General features: G+C 38.6%; 1 protein-coding gene across 1 annotated transcript in view; it reads left to right on the top strand.

Annotated features, from left to right (window-relative positions):
* The window catches only part of ENTHD1 (ENTH domain containing 1), a 105815-nt gene that overhangs the window by 16242 nt on the left and 65782 nt on the right, over positions 1-23791 (top strand). Inside the window, exons 2-3 of the mRNA XM_036078579.2 lie at positions 2990-3232; positions 21767-21885. Of these exons, the coding sequence (XP_035934472.1) occupies positions 2990-3232; positions 21767-21885 (362 nt within the window). The remainder of the gene's footprint in view (positions 1-2989; positions 3233-21766; positions 21886-23791) is intronic.

The raw sequence follows: 23791 nt of genomic DNA, 5'->3' as shown, positions 1-23791 counted from the left end.
AGGCATGAGCTGTCTGTGGCCATGTCCACATTCAGATGGAGGAAGCCAGTCTGCAGGAGGAGAAAATGAAGGTATTACACAAAGGAAAGAAGGCTGGGAGAGGGAAAAGGAGTCCTGGTAGTTCTCCAGTCTCTGCCTCTTTTGTACTTAAGGCCCAGTTTCACAACCCCTAGTTTTCCCATAGCCAGCTCCATTTGAGTTTCTGTCACTTAAAACCCAAAGATTCCTAATTAAAACAGAATATAGCTTTATTTTTATTTTACCCTTCACCTCAATAACAAGTTTTACGTCTTGATATATCTTTGGGTATTGATCTGTTTCATAGTTTGATTTCTCATTTCAGAGAATCCATGTTTTCTCCCTCCCTTTGCCTGTCTTTCTCCCTCTCCCTCCCACCTTCTTCCCCCCCTTTTTCTTTCTTTCTTCCAGACACAAAGGGTTACTTCCTACATGTGTTCTATTCCAGTACAATTCTGCTTTAGTAAGGAGGAGATGCCATCTTGTTAGTACTATTGTTATTATTTAACTCATCCTTGAAGCATGTTTATTGGGTTCTTGGATTTTTTTTTCACTTTCAACTTCGATGCTTTAGAACAGCCAGGTTTCTACTCTCCAGCATGTCGAGGGTGGTGGGGAGGTAGCCAGGGCAGTGCGCAGCCTGGAGTGAGAAGTAAACCACTGTGGCTTGACCTTCCCCATCTGTCAACCTGCTCCCTCAGGGAGGAGCCCTGATGTTTCAGGGAGAAGTGCTTCGTCATTGTGGCTTTCTGCTTGATGTACCTGCTTGGACCTTTGAACTTTTGTAGCTGCTTTCAAGTCCCACCAATTCATGCAGACTCCAAGTGAAATAATCCACATCTGTCCCATAATTTCTAGTTCTGACCTTTTGTAATTAGGGTGTTGCAAGAAACTCTTTCAGGCCAGGCAACTTTCTCAGGCAGCTACATTGTAAATTGGTATTCAGTATCTTTCATCCATCTGGTTCCATTTGCACTATGTCAAGGAGAAAATGGAGACTTTTGGTAATTTACTCCTTTATCAATTCATTTACACAGTAAAGATTTATTGAGTATCTCCTATGTGCCAATCATTCTTCCGGACACTGGAGATACTGGGTGAATGAGGCTCTCTGCTCTCATGGAACTTGTAGGTGAGGAAATAAACAGTAAACAAGTAAACAAATGTATATATAAAAATATTATTATATATTATTATGTATATATACAAATAAATATACACAAAAATATACATTTATATATACACATACACATGTAGGTAAGAGAATAGAGAGTGTTGGGAATGGGGCTATTTTAGAGAGGGTGGGCAGAAGGAAGGCTTCTCTGAGGAGGTGACATTTGAGTAGAGACTTGAATGAATTAGGGACCTAACCATGCAGAGTCCCTGGCAGAAGCAACAGCTAGCACACAGCTTGAAGGAGACACAGAGCCCGGTGTGATTACAGAAGAAGGCAGGCAGAGTGGCTAGGGTAGAGGGAGAGAGAGGAAGCAGAAGGAGATGAGTTTTTGTGAAGTTAGAAATGGAAAAACAAGTTTTTCACTCCTTCTGCAAACCAAGCTACGGCAGTTTTCCAGGGAAAAAGTCGAGTCTGGCACGTTGTCCCCAAGGGCTGACAGTCCCAGCAGGCTTCTATCAGGCGACACTGAGTGGTAACCCAAAACACTGCGGGATTTTTTGTTTATGGACTACAAATTAACTCATAGGAAATTGAGGGTATCAAGAATGATACAGTTCACAGCAGTTATAAAAGAAGTTTGGAAGGAGGAAGTGACTAAAAAATGAGATTAAGAGTAGATAAAATAATCTTGGGAAAGGCGGCAACTTGAGCAAAGGTTTCTGCCACTGTCCATAGCAGTCCTTAATGAAATGACTGGCAGAGAACAGGTTGGCGTCTTTGTCTAAATGCACCCTACATTTGACCGTTTCTCATTACTTCCACTGCTAGTAAGTTATAGTTGGATGTGTTAACGTTTCAATTCATCACGCTTAGAGCCCAAAATGAACATAGTAGTGGATCTGTAGGGACTTTTCATTTCACTTCTGCAAGAAGACTTGGGAAAACATGAGATGTTATAATATGAGTTGGTCCGAAGATGTGGAGAGGGAAGTGGTTTTCCTTTATCATTTTTCATGGGAGGGGATTGAGAATAGTAACAATAATACTATATATTGGAGTGAGTATACTTTTATATCTGTGAATTACACTGAACAGATATGCTTCTACTGGTTTTCACATAGAAAACTCAAGCACAGACAGACCGCCTAACATATCAGAGTCACACGGATGGTTAAGGACAGCATTGTCGTTAGGATTCTGGTCTTAGACTGTGCTCTGGCACTCTATTAATGGCACCAAGTTGTTTTGATAAGATGTTATGTCAAAGAAAATCTAATTGCCCTTCCTACTCTTGTCCCACCCCAATTGTACTCCTTTAAGGTAGCAGATATTAACACGTGGGGACCCAGCTGGTCGTCTGCCTGCCCATCCATCCATCCATCCATCCACCCACCCATGTACTTCTCTATCAACTTCTCTCTCCTACACATACACAATGATTGATTTTCCTCTGTGCTTTATCAATTTGAATCATACCATGCATATTACTTTAAATCTTTAGCTATATGTCATGGTAATATATCTAGATCTAACTCATTTCTCTTTTATGCCTGTATTGTTTGATTTATTGCAGAGTATATATTGCTTTTAAAAGGAAATAGCATATTTAAAGTGAAAAATTTCATGTCAATATGTGATATGATTTCATCATACATTTATTTTCTTCTTAAAGTGTAAGAAACGGAGTACTTACTGACAATTCCAATGAAACTTAGTTTTCCCTGTACATTTGCTACAGATTTTTTTGCTTTGCTACATTGCTTACATTTTTTTCCCTAATTTTCTTTAGAATAAAAATTAATTGTAACCTCAATGAATATTTTCTTACCTATGCAAATTCAACGTATTTTTCAGGTTATTATATCCGGGAAAAGTCTAAGCAAGTCATAACATTGCTGATGGATGAACAGTTGCTGCATAGAGAGAGGGAAGTAGCATGTCGGACAAGACGGCGCACCTCCTACTCTATGACATTTCCTAAAAGATTACCTGGTACAGCTAACTCACCAACAGCATGTGCTTCTGCCCACACACCAGAAACTCCTGCTTCAGAGAAGAAACGTAAGCTTCTCAAGGTTGCAAGGCTACGTAATAAAAGTACGTATAATGAACACTGTCCTACAGTGTAGTAGGTATCATTTAAGAACAATTAAAAAATATAAAACGTTAGGTTTTAGTACTGAAATATTAATACTATATGAGTACTCCTATTACTATGTTAGACATTGTACTGTATAAAACAAAGATGAAGAATAATAGTAGAAAATTTTATGACTATTTTCTGAATGCAGTTTTTCTGGGTTTCAAATAAAATGGGATTTTTGAGCTTAAATGGTATTAAAGTAGTGACTACTTATTTGGCATCATGATTCATTTTAAGATTTTAATCATAACTGGAATGTGAGACTCAAGGTCTGGGTATCTGTGCATTTTGTGCTGTTTGATCCTACCAATCAAGAAATTAACATTTTCTTTTTTTTTTTTTTTTTTTTTTTTAAATTTTATTTATTTATTTGACAGAGAGACAGCGAGAGTAGGAACAATCAGGGCAGTGGGAGAGGGAGAAGCGGGCTTCCCGCCAAGCAGGGAGCCTGATGTGGGGCTCGATCCCAGGACCCTGGGACCATGACCTGAGCCGAAGGCAGACGCTTAATGACTGAGCCACCCAGGCGCCCCAAGAAATTAACATTTTCTTAAATGTGCCTCAGAATTCTGAAAGTCTCTAAAACTCCTATAGGACGACAGTGCCTCGTATTTTATAACTCTTTCCTTTGCCTAAAATTTTAAATATGAACTGAACATTTTTTTAGAAAAGGGATTTTTTTGTAATGTTATAGAAGTCAGTAGGAAAATGCGATTATCTTTTCTACTAAATTTGCTAAAATATAAAAGAATGCCATTGTGCTCTATCTTCTCCAGTACAAACCGTGTTGATAAGTTTTGTATAAGGAATGGCCAGTTTGAGGAAGCAAAAAGCATTAAAGAAATGTGACTTGACTCACTGTTCCTTGAAAGGAACTAAACTTCGGGTGCTGTAAGTGAGGGACACAGCAGGAGTAACATAGAGTTAAAAGTATTTTCAGAGGCTTGTCTCCTAGCTTTATCATGTAACTCTATTAAGCAAGATCCTGAAAGAACTGCAGGTATTCAGTATGAACAGATGTTCCAAATGTCAGTTAAGTATGGAAATTAAGAATGTTAATAGTAATACCAACATGGAGCAATCCTGCTAAAAATCACTGAAGTACTTCTCTGACTCAGTCAAGAGTTCTCAAATGTTCACTCAGTTTGTGCTTGTGTGGACTGGAGAGATGGAAAGACAGTAAAAGACAGCAAATGCCATCTACATGCTTCTAAAAGTAGTGAAACCTCTTTCTTTAGGGTAGCCATTTTATTTTGAAATAAATCTCCAGGAGTGGTAAGAGATCCATTCCGAAATTTTCTCATGGGAGCTTTCAGTTCAAACTAATACAGAAAAGGAGCTACGGAGTAAAATCACCAATTATAATTCACCCAGAGTTTCTTCACTCCTTTTGCTACTTCTCTGTTGCCTTTCTTGTTCTCCCTCCACTGCTTTTCTCTCTTCCTTTCTCTTTCATTGTAAACTTATATTTATGGAATTTATTTGAAATCTGGATATCGAGCAGAAATTTGGAGCTATAGCAGTGAGGAAAACATAGTCCCTTTCATCATGGAGCAAATATTCTAGTGACAGAGACGGCTACTAACCACACATAAACAAAATAGATATAAAATATTATGTTAGGGGGCGCCTGGGTGGCTCAGTTGGTTAAGCGACTGCCTTCGGCTCAGGTCATGGTCCTGGAGTCCCGGGATCGAGTCCCGCATCGGGCTCCCTGCTCAGCGGGGAGTCTGCTTCTCCCTCTGACCCTCCTCCCTCTCATGCTCTCTGTCTCTCGTTCTCTCTCTCTCAAATAAATAAATAAAATCTTTAAAAAAAAAAAAAAAAAAAATATTATGTTAGGAACAAGCTCTATAAATAAAAGGAAAGCAGTATTGGGGACAGAGAGTGACAAGGATGGCTTTACTTTAGGTCAGGGAGTGAGGGAAGGCCTTTTGGAGGAGGTGGAAATTTAGACAGAGACCCAAATGAAGTGAGGGGACAATCCATGTATATCTGGGATGTTCCAGGCAAAGGGAACTCCAGGTGCAAACTGGAGGGAGCTTGGCTTGCTTACCTGTAAGCTTAGGAAATGAATCTTTAAATTGCCAAAGAAGTAGCCCAGCCCTGAGACATTTTTATGATTCATGCAAGGAGATCAAGTTTATTGCTTTCTAGTCACTGCTTTTTTTTTTTTAACCCCAAATGATACTTGCTAGCTTTATGACACATCTTATTCACTAAACTGAGCTTGGAATGACTTTTAACTATTTTTAAAAAGTCAGTCTACCTTCAAATGAAGTTTTGCTACAATTTTTTTTTCATATCACTAAACATGTATTGACTACTTACTAAATGCCAGACACTGTTCCAGGACTGGTAACCAAATTAGGTGTATTTCTGCTCTCTTGGAAGTTATATCTAGTGATGGCTTTCAGCCTGTTTAAAAAAAAATGTTCAAAAGGAGTTTTGGTGAATGATGGAGTCATCAAAATGAATTTGTAGTAAGAGTACTATTTAAAAGTGAATAGTGAATGTTTGGGTGTAAAAACTTAGTAAATTTGTTAAAGATCTGTTAAATTATTTAAAAACTTCGACTGGAGAGGGAGACAAACCGTAAGAAACTCTTAATCTTAGGAAACAAACTGAGGGTTGCTGGAGTGGTGGGGGGGTGGGAGAGATGGGGGGTTGCTGAGTGATGGACACTGGGGAGGATATGTGCTATGGTGAGCGCTGTAAATTGTGTAAGACTGATGAATCACAGACCTGTACCTCTGAAACAAATAATACATTATATGTTAAAAAAAAGAAGAAGAAGAAGAAGATAGTAGGAAGGGAAAAATGAAGGGAGGGAAATCAGAGGGGGAGACGAACCATGAGAGACTATGGACTCTGAGAAACAAACTGAGGCTTTTAGAAGGAGGGGGTTGGGGGGCTGGCTTAGCCCGGTGATGAGTATTAAGGAGGGCACATATTGCATGGAGCACTGAGTGTTATACGCAAACAGTGAATCATGGAACACTACATCAAGAACTAATGATGTAATGTATGGTGACTAACATAACATAATAAAGTAAAATTTAAAAATATTTTTAAATATTTTTATTTAAATAAAATAAAAACTTCGTTTATCCATCACTATGTATATATACCCATATGCATACTAGCTACATAGATGTGTGTGCGTTCAAGAAAGAGTAATTGTATTAAGCTTAGCAATACTAACCATTTCCATGTAGGCATTGAATCTGAAGCTGTATTTTATTTATTGATTGATTGATTGATTGATTTTCAAAGATTTATTTATTTGAGAGAGAGAGAGAGAGCGTGTGCGCACAGAGGGGGAGGGACAGAGGGAAAGAATCTTCAAGCAGACTCCCTGCTGAGCATGGAGCCCAACATGGGGCTAGATCTCACAACCCATGAGATCATGACCTGAGCTGAAACCAAGAGTTGGGTGCTTAGCCAACGAAGCCACCCAGGCACCCCAGAAGCTGTTTTTTTTTAAAGATTTTTTATTTAATTTATTTATTTATTTGACAGAGAGAGACACAGTGAGAGCAGGAACACAAGCAGGGGGAGTGGGAGAGGGAGAAGCAGGTTTCCAGCAGAGCAGGGAGCCCGATGCGGGGCTCGATCCCAGGACCCTGGGATCATGACCTGAGCTGAAGGCAGATGCTTCACAACTGAGCCACCCAGGCGCCCTCGGAAGTTGTATTTTAAAGGAAGAAAGAAAACTGACAATTTGGTGTGTGTGGGGGGGTGCTGAGGGAGATAAGAAAATAAATTGGGGGAGCATTTTTAGTGGGACAGAAGTAGCAAATGAAAACTTGGAGATAGGTGGATCGATTAGAATTAGGCATTCCCAGAAGTGATGGTAGAAGAGGCCACAAAAATGTTAGCAGCTTAAACATAACAGGATTTTTTTCTCTCTTCTAGAAATAATCCAGAACTAGATATTCTAGGACTGATACGGCTCTTCATGATGTCAGGGACCCAGGGGTCTTTCTGTCTTGTCACTCCACCAGACTCATCATGTAACTTCCACTTCATGATCCAAGATAGCTGTTTGAGCTCCAGCCATCACATCTGACTTCTAGCCAGTAGGAAGAAGAGCTTGAAAATATGAATATTCTGGGGGTACCAGTCGGTTAACTCTCTGGCTTCAGCTCAGGTCATGATCCTGGGATCCTAGGATCGAGCCCTGGGTCGGGCTCCCTGCTCAGTGGAGAGTCTGCTTCTCCCTCTGCCCTTCCCTCTGCTTGTGCTCTCTCTCTCTCAGATAAATAAATAAAATCGAAAAAAAAAATATGAATACTCATTCCCTTTAAAGACACTTATTGAAGTTGCTCATAACATGTTGGCTTGCATATTATTCTTTAGCACTTAGTCCCTCGACACTCCGAGCTGCAAGAGAGGCTGAAAAATGTAGTCTTTATCCTGGACAGCCATGTGCCCCGATTAAAGTTAGCGTATCTATTGTTAAGGAAGGAGAGAATAAATGTACGGGAGAATAAATAGTTCCTACTGTAATGGTAAAGAAAACAAGAAACAAATTAATCATGTTAACGCATGGTTGTCAGACTAAATGGAATAGAAAACATAAATTTGAATATGTCGGAAACTGTAGACAGGTCACTGAGAGTTCATAAAGGACATAATGAGCAGTATTTGGAGATTTCACTTCAGTACCACTAGCAACTAGGAACCACTGTAGGCCTCGGAGAACAGAAGGGATGTTTAGCTTAGTCACAGAACTTAGCTTTCTTATTACTGAAAACAGCTGTTGGTGGAAGATAATTCTTACTGCTTTGTGTAGAAATGAAGGCGATACAAATTGGAGGGAAGCTCTGTAAGAGACAGTTGTTTCAATCCAGCATGTCGCTCTAGGGTTATTGAAATGAGGGAAAGGTAATGTGTAAAGACAGAATATAGAGAGGAAATGGGGTAAGTAGATGATGTATTGGAAAAGAAAGAGAAATTGAAAACGGCTAACATTTCAGTTAGAGAGGCAAGTGATGATATTACACAGGTGCATTTCCATCAGGCGGTATTTAAAGACATCTCTAAATTGTTTAGTTATATTGAAATGTAAAGTTGAATGCATTGCTAGAAATGTGATTCCCAGGCTTTAGGATCTAGAGCTGAAACAGCTGTGCCTAGCTTCTTTGTGGTGAATTAGCAAGGGGAAAATGTACTTTGGAGAAGGTGTTATGCACACATTACTACCTCTACTCCTTTTTTTTCTATTCCTAAATGTTTTCCCCAAAGTTTTAATTGTGGTAGATGGCTTGGAAAATTTTTGTTTAGGTGATTTTATTGTTTGAAGGAAGAGATGGATTGAATGATAATTGTTGTTTGATGTACATGTACTCTTACTACAAATTCATTTCCATGATGCCTCATTCACCAAAACTCTTTTTGAACATCTTTATTTATTTATTTTTAAATATTTTATTTATTTATTTGACAGAGAAAGACACAGCAAAAGAGGGAACACAAGCAGGGGGAGGGGAGAGGGAGAAGCAGGCTTCCCTTGAGCAGGGAGCCCGATGTGGGGCCCAATTCCAGGACCCTGGGATCGTGACCTGAGCTGAAGGCAGACGCTTAACGACTGAGCCATCCAGGCGCCCCTTGAACATCCTTTCTTAAAAACAGACTGAAAGCTATCACTAGATATAACCTCCAAGAGAGCAGAAATACACGAAAACTACATGTGCACAGTTACAACTCGGCTTCTCTGAGCTGTAAGCATCAGTGTCACACCCTTTCCTTAGAGGTGATAATTATAAAAACCATCACCAGAGATATTGCTTACAACCAGACCAGCAAAGCATTACCTCTGTTGGTCATCTGATCTTCCATAAAGAGCTCTTTAGTGATATTATTCTTTGCAATGGAACTTTACTTGTATTAGAGAAGGATTACTCTGGTCTAGGTTAAATGTAGTAGCACTCTATATCATGGAAATATTTCCCTAAAAATCATGTATGTTTCCTGTTGGACCAAAAGTAAAACTTCAAAGTAGTTGTCATGCTTTTATAAGCACAAACACCAGTGTTGGTGTTACTTCCTACGGTGAACCTTGTACTAACAGAGTCGATGTGGAGTCACACTTGGTTGCTGTGTCACACACAGTCTAGATGGCAGGGCTTACGGTACAAATGGCAGTTCCTACTAAAACATCTGCACTGATGAATGTCAAGCAGTGATTTTTTCAACTTAAAATAAACAAATGTACAATAAAGAAAATAACAAAATAACAGTAGCTTCAATCTCTTATCACCCTAAACCAACCACCATTAACATCTTAGAATATTCACTTCCAGTCTGGTTCTTTTCCTTCTTTTTTTTTTAATTTTTTTTTTTAAATTTTTAAGTAATCTCTACACTCAGTGGGGGGCCCAAACTCACAACCCCAAGATCAAGAGATCAAGAGTCGCAGACTTTACCAACTGAGCCAGTCAAGTGCCCCTATTTTCCTTCTTTTATTTTGTTTCAGAAAAAAATTACTCTATTCTTGTAAAAACAATACAGGCTCAAAAACACTGAAGAATCAGTCATTTCCAATCTCATCACTCAGAAATAGCCATAATTCATGTCAGATGAGCATAAATTCCAGGCATCTTTCTGTGCATATATACATATAGAAAATGGATAACTAGAGAGAACTTATTTTTTATAAAAATGGCATTGTACTGGATGCATTTTTTTTTTTTACTAAAAGATATTTTAGGTCTACTTCTAGTGATAAGACTTACTAGGGGCTCCAAGAAACTCATTTATTGCAGAGTAACCAAAGGCTGTAAATGATGAACCATCACATTTCTGGCCTCACTAGGGGCATGGGAAATCTTCAAAGATCTTGCCTTCCAAAAATTTAAATTAATTAATTTAATTTAATCAACAAAGTAAGAACAGGACAAGTGAGCTAGAGTCAGAGTGACTTGGAGCTGGTGCCTGTAGGACACGGCAGGTGCCTGTCAGAGTTGAATTGTTTAGGGGCACTTGTCAATAGTTAAGAAAATGGTTTGGGGCCTGACTTGAGCATTGGGAAGGAAAGCCTGGGTTTGCTGTGCTGAACCCAGACACTCCAGGTGGGGCTGAAGTGATTCAAGGTAGTTTTCTCTGGAAGAAAAAAGGTCAGTTCACAAGTTAGGATTCACAAGTTAGGATTCCCACTAATTAAAGTCAGGCAATGAGCTCGCAATCCATATTACCAACCAGGAAAAAATGAGTAGCCCCCAAAGACTGTAGATAGTAGAAAGGTCAGATACATGATGTAGAAGAGCTATGCATTTAAATATCTGAATAAATAAAGGATGTAAGCACAGTGTTGATATGGGGAGGTGATGCATGTGTCAGAGAGGGGTATAAGGAAAATCCCTGTACTTCCCTCTCAATTTTGTTGTAAACCTAAAATTGCTCTGAAAAATAAAGTCTTCAAAAGACATACACACAAGCAAAAGCGTCAAAACTGAATTTATCCTTCTCTAAATTAATCTAGCTATTCAAATGTCAGTTATATCTGTCATCGCCTGGCTCCTTGGGCCAAACTGAACTCTAAAAATTAAAACTGTTTTACTTAAAAAAAAAAAAAAAGATTATGGGGAACCTGGGTGGCTCAGTTGGTGAAATGTCTGCCTTTGACTCAGGTCATGATTCTGGGGTCCTAGGATTGAGCCCCACATTGGGTTCCCTGCTCAGCGGCGAGTCTGCTTCTCCCTGCTTGTGCTCTCTCTCTCTCAAATAAATAAATAAATAAAATCTTTTGAAAAATAGATTATTAGGCATGCATATATGAATTTGAAAAATGGACACTTACAGAAATGAGAAAAACCATTGAAATCAAAAATTTAATTTGAAATCAAAAACTTAGTTTAGTGAACTAGAAGATCTGTCCAAAGGAAAAGGAAAACACAAAAGCAGTGTTAAGACATGCAGGACACATCTGCAGGAGAATGACGGTTACCCTGCCAGTGACCTCTCCTCTTCACCTACAGTGGAGGCCAGATGACAGTGATACAGCATTTTCAAAGTGCTGAGAGAAAATAACAGCCTGTGATTATGTACCCAGCAAAACTGTCATTCAGAGATAAGGGTGAAATATTTCACTTACAGATAAATAAAAACCCGAGAGCTTACCACCAAGAGACCTTCATTAAAGGATATACTTCAAAAAGAAGGAAAATTATTCCGGAAGAATGGTTGGAAATGCAAGAGGGAGTGACTAACAAGTAATAAACTTGTATATAAAATAAACGCTTTCTGTGTAAAATAGTAATGTCTAACTTTTGAGTTTGAAAAACAACTAAAGTAGTGGGTAGCCATGGTATTTAAGTTGAAAGTGAGTCTACAGAATTCAGTGTTCTAAGATCCTTATATTTTTTGAGAGAAGGGTAAGGATATTATTTGACCCTCAACTTTTATTTTATTTTTATTTTTTTTTTAAGATTTTATTTATTTGTAAGAGAGACAGAGAGCCCAAGCGGGGGAGTGGCAGGCAGAGGGAGAAGCAGGCTTCTCACTGAGCAAGGAGCCCCATGCTGGACTCGATCCCAGGACCCTGGGATCATGACCTGAGCTAAAGGCAGACACTTAACCGACTGAGCCACCCAGGTGTCCCAACCCTCAACTTTTTAAAAGTAAATGTGCATGATAAACTTGAAAAGTTTAACCCCAAAGGAAGAGAAGTAGAGTGCATAAATTCCAAAGTAGTGAAAAAATAGAATGAGAAAATAAAAGTTTATAAAGAGCAAGAAGCATAGGGGCGCCTGGGTGGCTCAGTGGATTAAGCATCTGCCTTCGACTCAGGTCATGATCTCAGGGTCCTGGGATCAAGCTCCACATTAGGCTCCCTGCTCTGCAGGGAAGTTGCTTCTCTCTCCCCCTCTGCCTGCTGCTTCCCCTGCTTGTGTGCTCGTTCTCTCTCTCTCTCTCAGTCAAATAAATAAATAAAACCTTAAAAAAAAAAAAAGAGCAAGAAGCATAGATAAAGTGGGATGGATGGAAATAAAAAAGGTAAAAATCGTAGAAATAAGTCCAAATATATTAATAATCATGATAAATATTAGTGAATTAAACTCATTTTAAGGCAGAGATTATCAGATTGGGGCAAAAGAAGTCCAGATATATACTGTACACATAAGTTCACATAAAGATTAAAAGCAAATGGGTGGAAAAAGATAAACCAGACATATACTAAAGAAAGCTGATGTAGCTATATTAATATCAGATAAAGTAGAATTTAAAGCCAAAAGCATTATTAAGGACAATGATAACAGGCTTAAATCCCCAGGAAGACATAACATTTCTAAATGTGAGTGTACCGAATAAAATAACTTCAAAGTATATAGAGCAAAAAATGGTAGAACTACAGGAAGAAATTGAAACATATCCCATTATAGTAATGATTTTAAAATCTCTCTCTCAATTATTGATAGATCAAATAAATAAAACATCTTTTTAAAATATGGATTTTATAATTGATTATATTATAAAGAAAGTCTTAACATTTCAAAGAATCTATATTGCACAGACCACTTTTTCTAGCAAAAATGCAATTAAGTTTGAATTTTAAAAATGTAAATTAAAATGTTCAGACACTTAAATGTGGAAGTATTCCATTGAGAATCAGGTAGAAAAGAATGTTCCCATTCTCCTTGCTTCTGTTCAGCTTTGTACTGTCCCTAGCCACCACAGTAAAGTAAGTAAGAGAAATTAAAAGCAAAAATATAGAAATGGAATAAAAATGTATTTGCAGATGATAGGATCTTCATATAGAAAACTTGAAAGGATCTACAGACATATTAGAAATAGAGTTTTAGCAAGATGGCTGGCTATAAGATCAAAATATGTAAATCAAGTTATATTTTTATGTATCAGCACCAAACAGTAAACATAATTTTTTTAAAATACCATTTATAATAGTAAAAAATCATTATCTACTTAGGGATAAATCTTTAAAAAAAGATGTACAAGACCTGTATGCTGAAAATTATAACACTTAACTGAAATACATTAAAGATGGCCTATATAAATAGAATGATATTCATGTTTGTTTATAGAAATACTCAGAAATGTAAATATCAGTTCTCTCCAAATTGCACAAATTTAGTGGAGGTTTTCCTCAAGCTTGGTAATATTGACATTTTAAGCCAGATAATTCTTTGTTGTGGGGGCTGTCCTGTAAGTGTAGGATATTTAGCATTATCCCTGGCCCCTACCCACCAGATGCTATTAGTACACATCTGTTCCTGTTGTGAGAACCCAAACTGTGCAGACATTGTCAGAGGTTTCCTGAGGTCCAAAATTGCCCCCAGTTGAGAACCACTGATTCAGTGCCATTATAATCAAAATCCAAAAAGGATCTTAAAAATTGAATTTGATGGGCTGAATCCCAAATTTATCTGGAAGAATCAAAAGGTCAAGAATATCCAAAACATTCCTGAAAAAGAATAAGGTGGAAGGCTTGCCTTTCTGAGTGACATGACTAAAGCAAGAGTCATCACGACAGTGTGGTATGGATATAACTGGTGTGGTATGGATATAACTGGTGTTATATGGGACTGATGAATCACTAAATTCTGCCTCTGAAACTAATAATACACTATATGTTAATTAATTTATTTTAAATAAATAATAAATATAAAAATAATGGATATCTTTTGTTTACTGGTGTAAAATGCTTACCATTTTGTAGTCATTTTCAATTAAACAAACTTTTTAATGAAGTCACTTAACATTCAAAAAAAAAAAGGGAGTATCCAGGTGGGCTTAATCCAATCACACATCCTTTAAAAACAGAGTTTTCGGGGCGCCTGGGTGGCTCCGTCGTTAAGCGTCTGCCTTCAGCTCAGGTCATGATCCCAGGGTCCTGGGATTGAGCCCCACATTGGGCTCCCGGCTCTGCAGGAAGCCTGCTTCTCCCTCTCCCACTCCCCCTGCTTGTGTTCCCTCTCTCACTGTGTCTCTCTCTGTCAAATAAATAAAATCTTTTAAAAAACAAAACAAAACAAAAACAAAAAACAGAGTTTTCCCCAGCTGGTAGCAGAAGAGGAAGTCACAGATTCCAAGTTGAGAAGGATTTGATGCACCCATACTGGCTTGAAAATGGAGTGATAAGGAACACAAGTGGCTTCTAGAAGCTGAGTGATCCCTGGTTGCCAGCCAGCAAGGAAACGGGAACCTCAGTCCTACAACCACAGGGAAACCAAATTCTGCCAACAACCTGAATGATCTTGGAAGTGGATTGCTCCTCAGAGTCTTCAGAGAAGAGTCCAGCTTGGCTGACACTTTGATTTTGGCCTTGTGAGACCCAAAGCAGAGAACCGGGTCAAGCCTGCCTGGACTGCTGAGCTATAGAATGGTGGCATAATAAATGGGCATTGTTTTAAGCCACTAAGTTTGTTGTAATTTTTGGCAGCAATAGAAAACTTCTAAAACTATATTAAATTTAAGAATTGTCTGTCAAAAAACACCCTATAAAAAGTGAAGAAGACAGTCCCAAACTAGGAGAAAAATTTCTAACATATGTAAGTGACAAAGGATTATCCAGAATATATAAAGAATTTCTGCAAATCAGGGAGAAAAGGACAGCCCAACGGAAAAATAGGAAGGAGATATGGAAAGCATTTCCTAAAAAAAGAGGAGGAAACATGTAAGGCCAAGAAACATGTTTTTAAAAATGCTCAACCTTGTATTGTTATATACAGTAGCAACAATTCTAAAATGAAATATATGAAAATACGCAATTTACAATAACTTCCAAAACCATCTAATGCCATATTGTGAGGAACATCCTTCTGTTCCTTGAAGTACATTCTCTTGTACATTTGGAGTCTATTTTTTGCATGCCATCTTCCTCTCTCTCTCTTGCTTCCCCCTCCCTTCCTCCTCCTCTTTTCCTATTTTCCCCCTGGAATGTGTTTGTTTCGTTGCCGGGTCTCTTTCCATCTTGCTGATGCTTAGACAGCTCTCACCAGGCAGTGTGTTTTGAAGGCAGTGAAGTTAAGTAAGGGTTAAGCGCTTAGGTCCTGGCACCTTACTGACTGGACTTGAATCCTGATTCAGACTGTGTGGGCTGTGTGCCCTTGGACATGCAAGCCTTTGGTGCCCCAATTTTATCTTCTGTAAATTGGGAATAATATAGTTTCTATCACAGAGTTGTCATAAGTAAAGGAGGTGATACAGGTACAGCACGGTCGTATTGGGCAGTTACTGGCTCAGATACACTTAGTGATTTCTTGACTCTTCCCACCATGTCTGAGACCGGTTTGTTTTCTTCACCAAGTTGCAGTTTGTGTTCTGTTTCTCATTTTATTCATTTTTCTGCAGCAGTGAGGAATGGGAGCCTTCATGAGGCCATATGCAATCTCGTTTAGAATACCTGGACGCTGCTCTGTCCTCTGAGCCTTTTGTACAGGATCCTGCTCATCCTGTCTAGCTGGGAAATGTGTCCTGCTGCCCTGGGGCGGGGAGTTGCTCTTGAACTTCAGATCATCCACCCAATTCATTGTGAAACTGTAGCTTTCACTTCCGTGAAAGTGTTAGCATCTGTATTTACTCACTCTGGTACACCTCTTTTTCTCCCCTTTACCAATTTCCACCTCTTCTCAGTCATAAGGAGTGAGAAAAGCATTGTCCGCTCAGTTCTCCTTGTTGCAGACATGTGGATAGTGATGAGAAATCTCAGAATCTTATCAACTCATCGCTATCACGTTTGGGGAACAGGGGATGCTTTCTTTGGCCACCAGTCATTTTCCTTTTAAAAATTTTTAGTTGTACCTGTTTCCGTGTTAGATCGCTGTTGTAGGGCACCTGGGTGGCTCAGTTGGTTAAGCGACTGCCTTTGGCTCAGGTCATGATCCTGGAGTCCCGGGATCGAGTCCCACATCAGGCTCCCTGCTCAGCAGGGAGTCTGCTTCTCCCTCTGACCCTCCTCCCTCTCATGCTCTCTGTCTCTCATTGTCTCTCTCGCAAATAAATAAAATCTTAAAAAAAAAAAAAAAGATCGCTGTTGTAAATTTTTTTGGGTTAGTTTTGACTTTTTTTAAACTTCTTAAGTTTTAGGCGATGGAAATGTGTGTTTTGCAGGCAGTAAAGATGTGTTGCAGTTTCAATGTACTGTCAGCCTAGGATCCAGCCCCTGCATCCTTAATCCTGCTTGTGTAGTGACTCTGTGCTCCTTGTCTCTGTGGCTGAGTGCTTAACACAGTCTGTGCGTTTTCCTGTTCCCTGTTGTTCTTAAGTAAGAACTACTGGCAGTGTCTCAAATTCTGTATGCTATTGTTAGCAAAACACAGAAATAAAATTGCCTTAACTCCCTTTTTAAGATTTCCTGCAACAAAAGTTTGTCCTTTCTCACTTTTCTTATCTACCGATTTAAAATTAATTTTTAAAAAACTGCTTAAACATCTCTGCTTTCTTATTCTCTTTTTCTGTTTTCGTTGAAAAAAAAAAAAGGCTTTTCTCCACTAATCTCAAAATCCACCTTTCAAAAAAGATTTACAGTACTCACACTCTACCTCCAGTCCCTCTGCAGCATTTCTCTGAAGTGAAGAGGAGCATAGAGGTGGGGTCTAATAGTGAACGTTGTGGTGCCCCCGCAGAACCCCTTCTTCGAGAACAAGGCACTCGTTCCCTCGGCTGCTGGGAGGCTTGGTGTCTGAGCGGTCTCAGCTCAGTCCTTCTCTGGGAATTCCTAACAGGTGAAGAAAACCTCTTCGCCCAAGGTCCCAGCCCCTTCCTGAGGGAAACAGCATCCAGTGAGCTGCGGTTGTGGCTGGGCTGCTCCCTTGCTCCAAGGCAGGACAACCGGGAAGAGCCATCCCAGCTCCCCAGCTCCTGGCAGGATGGGTCACAGCCTCGGCTGCAGCCACATCAGTTTCTCCCATGGCCCAGTCCTGCCTTCCAGGCTCCTCACGGGTCCTGTTACAGAGAGTACTCCCCAGTGAATCTCCCTCATACAAATATGAGCCTTGGGATCTGTTTCCTGGGGAACCCCACCTATGACAATGGTTTTTTTCAAGGTTTAAAATATAGGGGTATCATAATATGTGTATATCCGTGAAGAAAGAGAATTATAAAGCAAATGGAGCAAAATGTTAACAATGGGTAAACCTGGATGAAGTTTATGGTAGTTCTGTGTACTATTCTTGCAGCAATATTTCCATAAGTTTGAAATGATTACAAAATGGAAGTTTAAAAAATTAGGACAAATATCAATTACTTGAAGATGTTTTAAGTGCAATTATGCTCCAAGACAGTGAAGTTGTTAAGGTTCCAAACTCATGATTCTGCAAAAGTTAGATATAAAGATAATCACTATGAGACTTCCATATCTTATCAGTTCATTAGCCCACAGAGTATTTTCTTTGGTGGATGCATTTTCTTTTTTTTTTTTTAAGATTTATTTATTTATTTATTTGACAGAAAGAGACACAGCGAGAGAGGGAACATAGCAGGGGGAGTGGGGGAGGGAGAAGCAGGCTTCCCACGGAGCAGGGAGCCCTATGTGGGGCTCGATCCCAGGACCCTGGGATCGTGACCTGAGCCGAAGGCAGATGCTTAAGGACTGAGCCACCCAGGTGCCCCACATTTTCTTTTTAAAGCTGATTTTGTTAAGTAAATGCATTACACCTGAAAGGACACTGTCAATACATAGCAACAATATTTATTAGATACTAAATAATAAGTGGAGCAATTTGGGAATTTACTCAATTTGTGCCGCATTTCAATTCCAAAGTGTGCTCTTGCCTTGTTAACGTCTGATGGTTTGAATGTCAGTTTGATATCTCATCTAAGAAATATCACAGGGCCTGCCCGTTTTGCTCTGTGGTATTATCTGAGTTGTACAGGCTCAATGAAATCTACAGCCTCTCTCTCGATGGTTTCCTCCCAGCACCCCCAGCCTTGGTATCTAACCTCTCATCTTCAAATGACCTGATAGCATCACTGCCTCAGCATCTTCACTTTTCCCTCTGGGGTTTCACATTTGCACACGAGTCTTCCTGGCTTGTGACTTCACCGTCTCAACTGATAAATAGCTTATGATACCAAAGGGACTTCATTTCCACTAAGAAATGAAACGTGTGCTCTCCCCTTCCATCTGCTTGTGAAAATCCCCGAAATAAATCTTGTGTAATCGCCTAATTTAATTAAGCACACCTCACTTCCAATGTTGGGCTGGTACTAAAATAAAAGTCTCAATGAATTTCCATAGACTCACCATGCTCTAACTGCCTTCCTTCTTTCCTCCAGAAGATTATTTAATATAGGTTTAGAATATTTTAGCTATTCTAGCCTAAAATGTGTCTCTAAATAGTCAAGATATGTTTTTCTTTCACAGTTCTTGCTATCCTTCAGTTTTCCTCACACTTTACTTCAAACTTGACTTCCTGCAGTTGTTATTAATCTACCTCTATGATGTCTAACCCTAAGTCCATATCACTTCAAGGATAATTTTATTGCTGAATACTCAAAGAGTGATCATAAAGGTAGTTCCTGATGAATCACATGAAAGTACATAGATGATCTAAGCCTCAAACCAGTACTGTTTGCCAGTATTCATTATAAAATCTCCAGGCCCCAAAATAAGCTCATTTTAATTATTCATTTTCATGTGACATTAGGAGAAGATGAAAATTTAGAGCCATAATTGCAAAGTTCTTATTCTTTCTTCAGTGTCTTTGGCATATATCATACTCGCTCTTTTTGCCCACGTAGTTCCTTCTACTTGGGATAATTTCTCATTCTACATTCTACATCTCATTCTACATCCTAGCCATCCTTCAAAGCCTTGTTCAAATTTTACTTCCTCTTTGAGGCACTTTCTGATTACTCTAGTGCACACCGTTTTTTTCCCTCCTTAGAATGTTTATTCCTAAAGTTAGTTAATTTAAGAAAGTTCGGCATGGTCTTGTTTTCCTCTAATTGTTTCCCATAAAGTCTGTGTGTCAATCTTAATCTCCGGAGTCAGGCTATAAACTTTCCGAAGGCGAGGACCACCACATCTTATACCATTGGTTTTCAAGCTATTTTTCTTGCATAGCCCCTAAAATGATTTTGAAAAATTATATACCTCCTGATGCGTTTTTAAGTTGACATGTGACTGTATCATAAGTCACTGCAAAGGACATAATTCAAAATATTGACATTAAGGACAAAAGAAAACAAAATGAAACAGTTCCATGAGACTTTTAAGCATATCTAATGGAACCTAAACACTGTGTGACTGCTACCTGCAGCCATTCATTTGAAAAACACAGTCTTTAACTGTTGGAAGCTTTACATCATGTAATTTCCTTTTCTCCTTGAAGTCATATTTCTACTGCACATGCCTCAAAGGATTTCATCCTAATAGAAAGTATTTTGATGCCTGACAGTCTTCTCTACATCAAACATGTATATAAATTGAAATTATTTTTCTACATTTTCTAGGACCAGAGGCTTTTAAGTGGTAAAATATTCTTTCTAGATTGATTTATCATTACAATTACTTTTACCACACAATTGATTAAAACCAAAACTACATAAGTGTATTATAAATTTTTAAAAACCCTTATTAAACATAAAGAATACCATTTTATTGGAAATACATGTTTCTATGAGATACATGGAACTGCTTGTTTACCCACCTATGAATATTACTTATTGCTGGAAATAAGCAGGGTTCAGCATAAATTCTGTTTCTCTTTTACATTTTTATGGATGTAAATGCTGAGAAGGCTTGTTCACATAAAATTGTAGGTGGGAATAGGAGGTGTTTTATTATAGCAACGTCAGTCAGTTCTATGAATTCCTTTCAAGTAATACTCCAGAATTATATAGTAATTTATTATAAAAATGGTTTTCATCTCTTGTCAGCTATTGACTTGATTAGGTCTGTCTTCAGTGTTGTTGAAAGCAAAGAATTGGAAAAACCCACTTAGAAAAAGATTTGTTAAACAGTCAGTAGGAGTAATAGACTTCCTCAGTTTCTGGGAATAATATCAAAAAGACCTTTACTAACATTTATCAGATGATTATTAATTATTGCCAGTTACACTTTAACACAATATACTCAAAGTAGGAAAAAGAAAAACATTCATTGCAGTATATCTGTCAGTATGATAATTTTTGAGATAATTATTTTATTGTTTCTTATGCTTTAAATATGTTTCAGCAACTCTTCAGAACCACAGATTTGGTTCATTCCATTTTTGGAAAATATTGACTATGTTTACCTAGTTGGCAAAGCCAGCCCTTATTGTCAAAACGGTCTGCCAAATCAGATTTCAACTTTCTTTCAGAAAACATCTTACTTTGTTCAAGTAAACATCACTGTGGTTGCGCTCACATTCCTGAATTCTTTTCCTAGGGGAGATGGCTAAGGCTGGAGCCTTGTTGTAATTCTGTTGCATTGATGAAATAAGCTGCCCTGCCTCCCGTGCTTGTGCTTTCCTTCTGTCCATAAAGGAAGATACACCATAATAAGATGGGTAGAGGATGGGTCTTTCTTTGTAGAGTGGGAGGAAGTTGATTATGAAAGGGGAAGAGGAAAGAACTAGCCTGATGCTTGCACACAGTCGCATTCTCAGGGAGATCCGTTTTTGGAAAGAATGTATATGAAAGTGGTACGTCTGGACATTGATTCCTTTAAAACTATCTATGCCCACCTGGCCCTTGGGAAGTCTTTAAGTATCCCCAGTGGTATGCAAACACCAGTTTGAAGATTGCTTTCTTACACTTCTTATTTTACCCAATAATATGTTGAGAGATAGTTGGGGCTAATACTTCGTTTACACAGTAATTCAGATAGAAAGAAAGGAGGGGTGCCTGGATGGCTCAGTCGTTTAAGCATCTGAGTTTTGATTTTGGCTCAGGTCAAGGTCTCCGGGTCCTGAGATCAAGCCCCACGACGGGCTCCACGCTGAGTGTAGAGCCTGCTTGGGATTCTCTCTCTCCCTCTCCCTTTGCCCCTCCCCTACCCAGGAAAAAAAAAGATAGAAAGGAAAATGGCAACTACAAAATCATTAAATTCAGTACAGACATACAAGCAGAAATCTCTATTTTCACTGGCATATTCTTTTATGTTTAAAATTTTTAAAAAGTTTGTTTAAAAGTGCTTTCTCATCATACAACCTATACCTCATATATGTGAACACATGAAATTCCCACTGCAGTAATAAAGTTCTTTTAAATATTAATTAGAATAATTCTGGTTGTCATTGCTAGGGATAATTTTCAGACTAATTTTCTACACTGTATTGTGCCTTATATGTTTCAAATAATAAAGCACACAATAAAATTGTTGATGGGAGAAAAGGCTAGAATCAAAGTTGTAGTTTTAAATGGGCCTGAATTTGTCAATTATTACAAAGAGATATATTAAAATGACTGTTGGCAGATGATGTATATGTTGCAGACAAAATGGATCTTCAGAAGTAATTAACTTAAAAATTGTGAGCTAATGTAAAAACATTGCTATTTTTTGCCAAAGTAAAATCTTAGCTTTATGTTGTTGACAGAAAACGCTTCCAAGGCAGGATTGAAACAAGAGCAGTGCCAAGACACTCAGCTGCCTAGTGGGACTGTGTTGTCCCAGGAAACACTACCAGTCAAGATTAATGCTTGGAAATCCACAGAGGTAAGTCACTTGTAGCAGTTTCCTGTTGGCTGCTGTAACAAATCACCACCAACCCAGTGCCTTAAATCAGCACAGATGTGTTATTTTACAGTTCTGTAAGTTAGAAGTCTGACACAGGTCTCACTGGGCTCACAAGGCATCTGCAGGCTGCATTCCTTTCTGGAGGCCCCGAAGGGAGAATTTGTTTCCTTGTCCTTTCCAGATGCAGCTTCATGTGTTCTAAGAGAAACGGTGCTTGTCTTTGTACTCTGTTTTTGTTGTTTTCTGTTATATACAGTTTTAAGTAAGAATAAGGTTAGATTAGCAAAGTTTTCCTTTATAGCTGATGCTTTTAAAAACATCTTATTTAAGAAATTCTTTTTATCCTAATATAATAAAGATCTCTTACTTTTTCTTCTAAATGAAATCCTTGTGCCCTCTAGAATTTTACTATATAGTGTAGGATAGGGGTTTTATTGTCTTTGCACCCCTGTGGATAAACAATATTTTATTTATTGAACAGTCATCTTTCTCTCCTCATTTAAAAAAAACCTTTTTGGGGCACCTGGGTGGCTCAGTCGTTAAGCGTCTGCCTTCGGCTCAGGTCGTGATCCCAGAGTCCTGGGATCAAGCCCCGCATCGGGCTCCCTGCTCATCGGGAAGCCTCCTTTTCCCTCTCCCACTCCCCCCGCTTGTGTTCCTGCTCTCGCTGTCTCTCTCTCTGTCAAATAAATAAATAAAATATTAAAAAAATAATAAAAAAAATAAAAAAAAACCTTTTTATTGTGAAATAAAATTATGGACTTGGAGGAAGCTGCAGAAATAGTACAGAATCCCACGTACCGAGTACCCAGCATCCCCCCTGCTGGCATCTTCTATGACCGTAGTACAATATCGAAACAAGGAGATGGCCGTCCATATGTTACTTCTGACTGACTACAGACCTTATTCAGCTTCCAAATTTTCAATTCAGTATTCAGTTTTTTAACCTGCATTTATGTGTGTGTGTGTGTGTGTGTGTGTGTGTGTGTGTGTGTGTGTCGGGTGGGGGGGGGCAGTTTCCTATGCAATTTTATTCCAAGTATAGATTCATGTAACCAGCACCAAAATCAAGATACAGAAATGTTATGTCCACACAAAAGAGGTCTATCGTGCTATCCACCCCATCTCTTCCCCACCCCCCAAGCATCTCATCCCCTGATAACCCTAATCTTTTCTCCATCTCTATAGTTTTATTATTTCTAGAATGTTATGTAAATGGACTCAGACAATATGTAACCTTTTGAGATAGTTTTTTTTGTTTTTTTTCCCACTCAGCATAATACTCTTGAGATCCATTCAGGTTGTGAAGTTTTCATATCTCTGGGATAAATGTCTAAGGGTGTGATTGCTGGGGTGTGTGGTAAATGCATACTAAATTTGGTTAAAAAAAAAATTGTCAAACTGTTTTCTAGAGTGGCTATAACATTTTACATTCTCACCAGCAGTGTATGAGAGATCCAGTTTCTCTGCATCATCACCAACTTTTGCCATTACCGTTTTTATTTTAGCTATTCGAATAAGTTTGTGGTGATATCTCATTGTGGTTTTAATTTGTGTTTCCCAAGTGGCTAATGATGTCGAGCATTTTTTCATGTGCTCGTTTGTACCATCATAACTTCTCTTTGGTGAAATATATGTTCAGATCTTTTGCCCATTTTCTAATTGGACTGTTTGTTTATTACCATTTTTGACATTTTGAGAGTTCTTTATATGTTCTGGATACCATTATGTTTCTATTTGTGCTCTCATCCATGAAGATGTTCATCTTGTTTCTGAGCATGGCCTGTGTCTTTAATTTTCACATTTGTATTTTCTCTGTTGTTGCTGTGTGTTTGCGGAAGGATGGTATCCCCAAAGTGTGAACTTATAGAACCATCTTGACTGG

Source organism: Halichoerus grypus, chromosome 6 (assembly GCF_964656455.1).
Source record: "Halichoerus grypus chromosome 6, mHalGry1.hap1.1, whole genome shotgun sequence".
NCBI classification, from domain to species: Eukaryota; Metazoa; Chordata; class Mammalia; order Carnivora; family Phocidae; genus Halichoerus; species Halichoerus grypus.
Note: the sequence above shows the minus strand (reverse complement) of the source record. Positions and strands in the feature narration are given on the sequence as shown.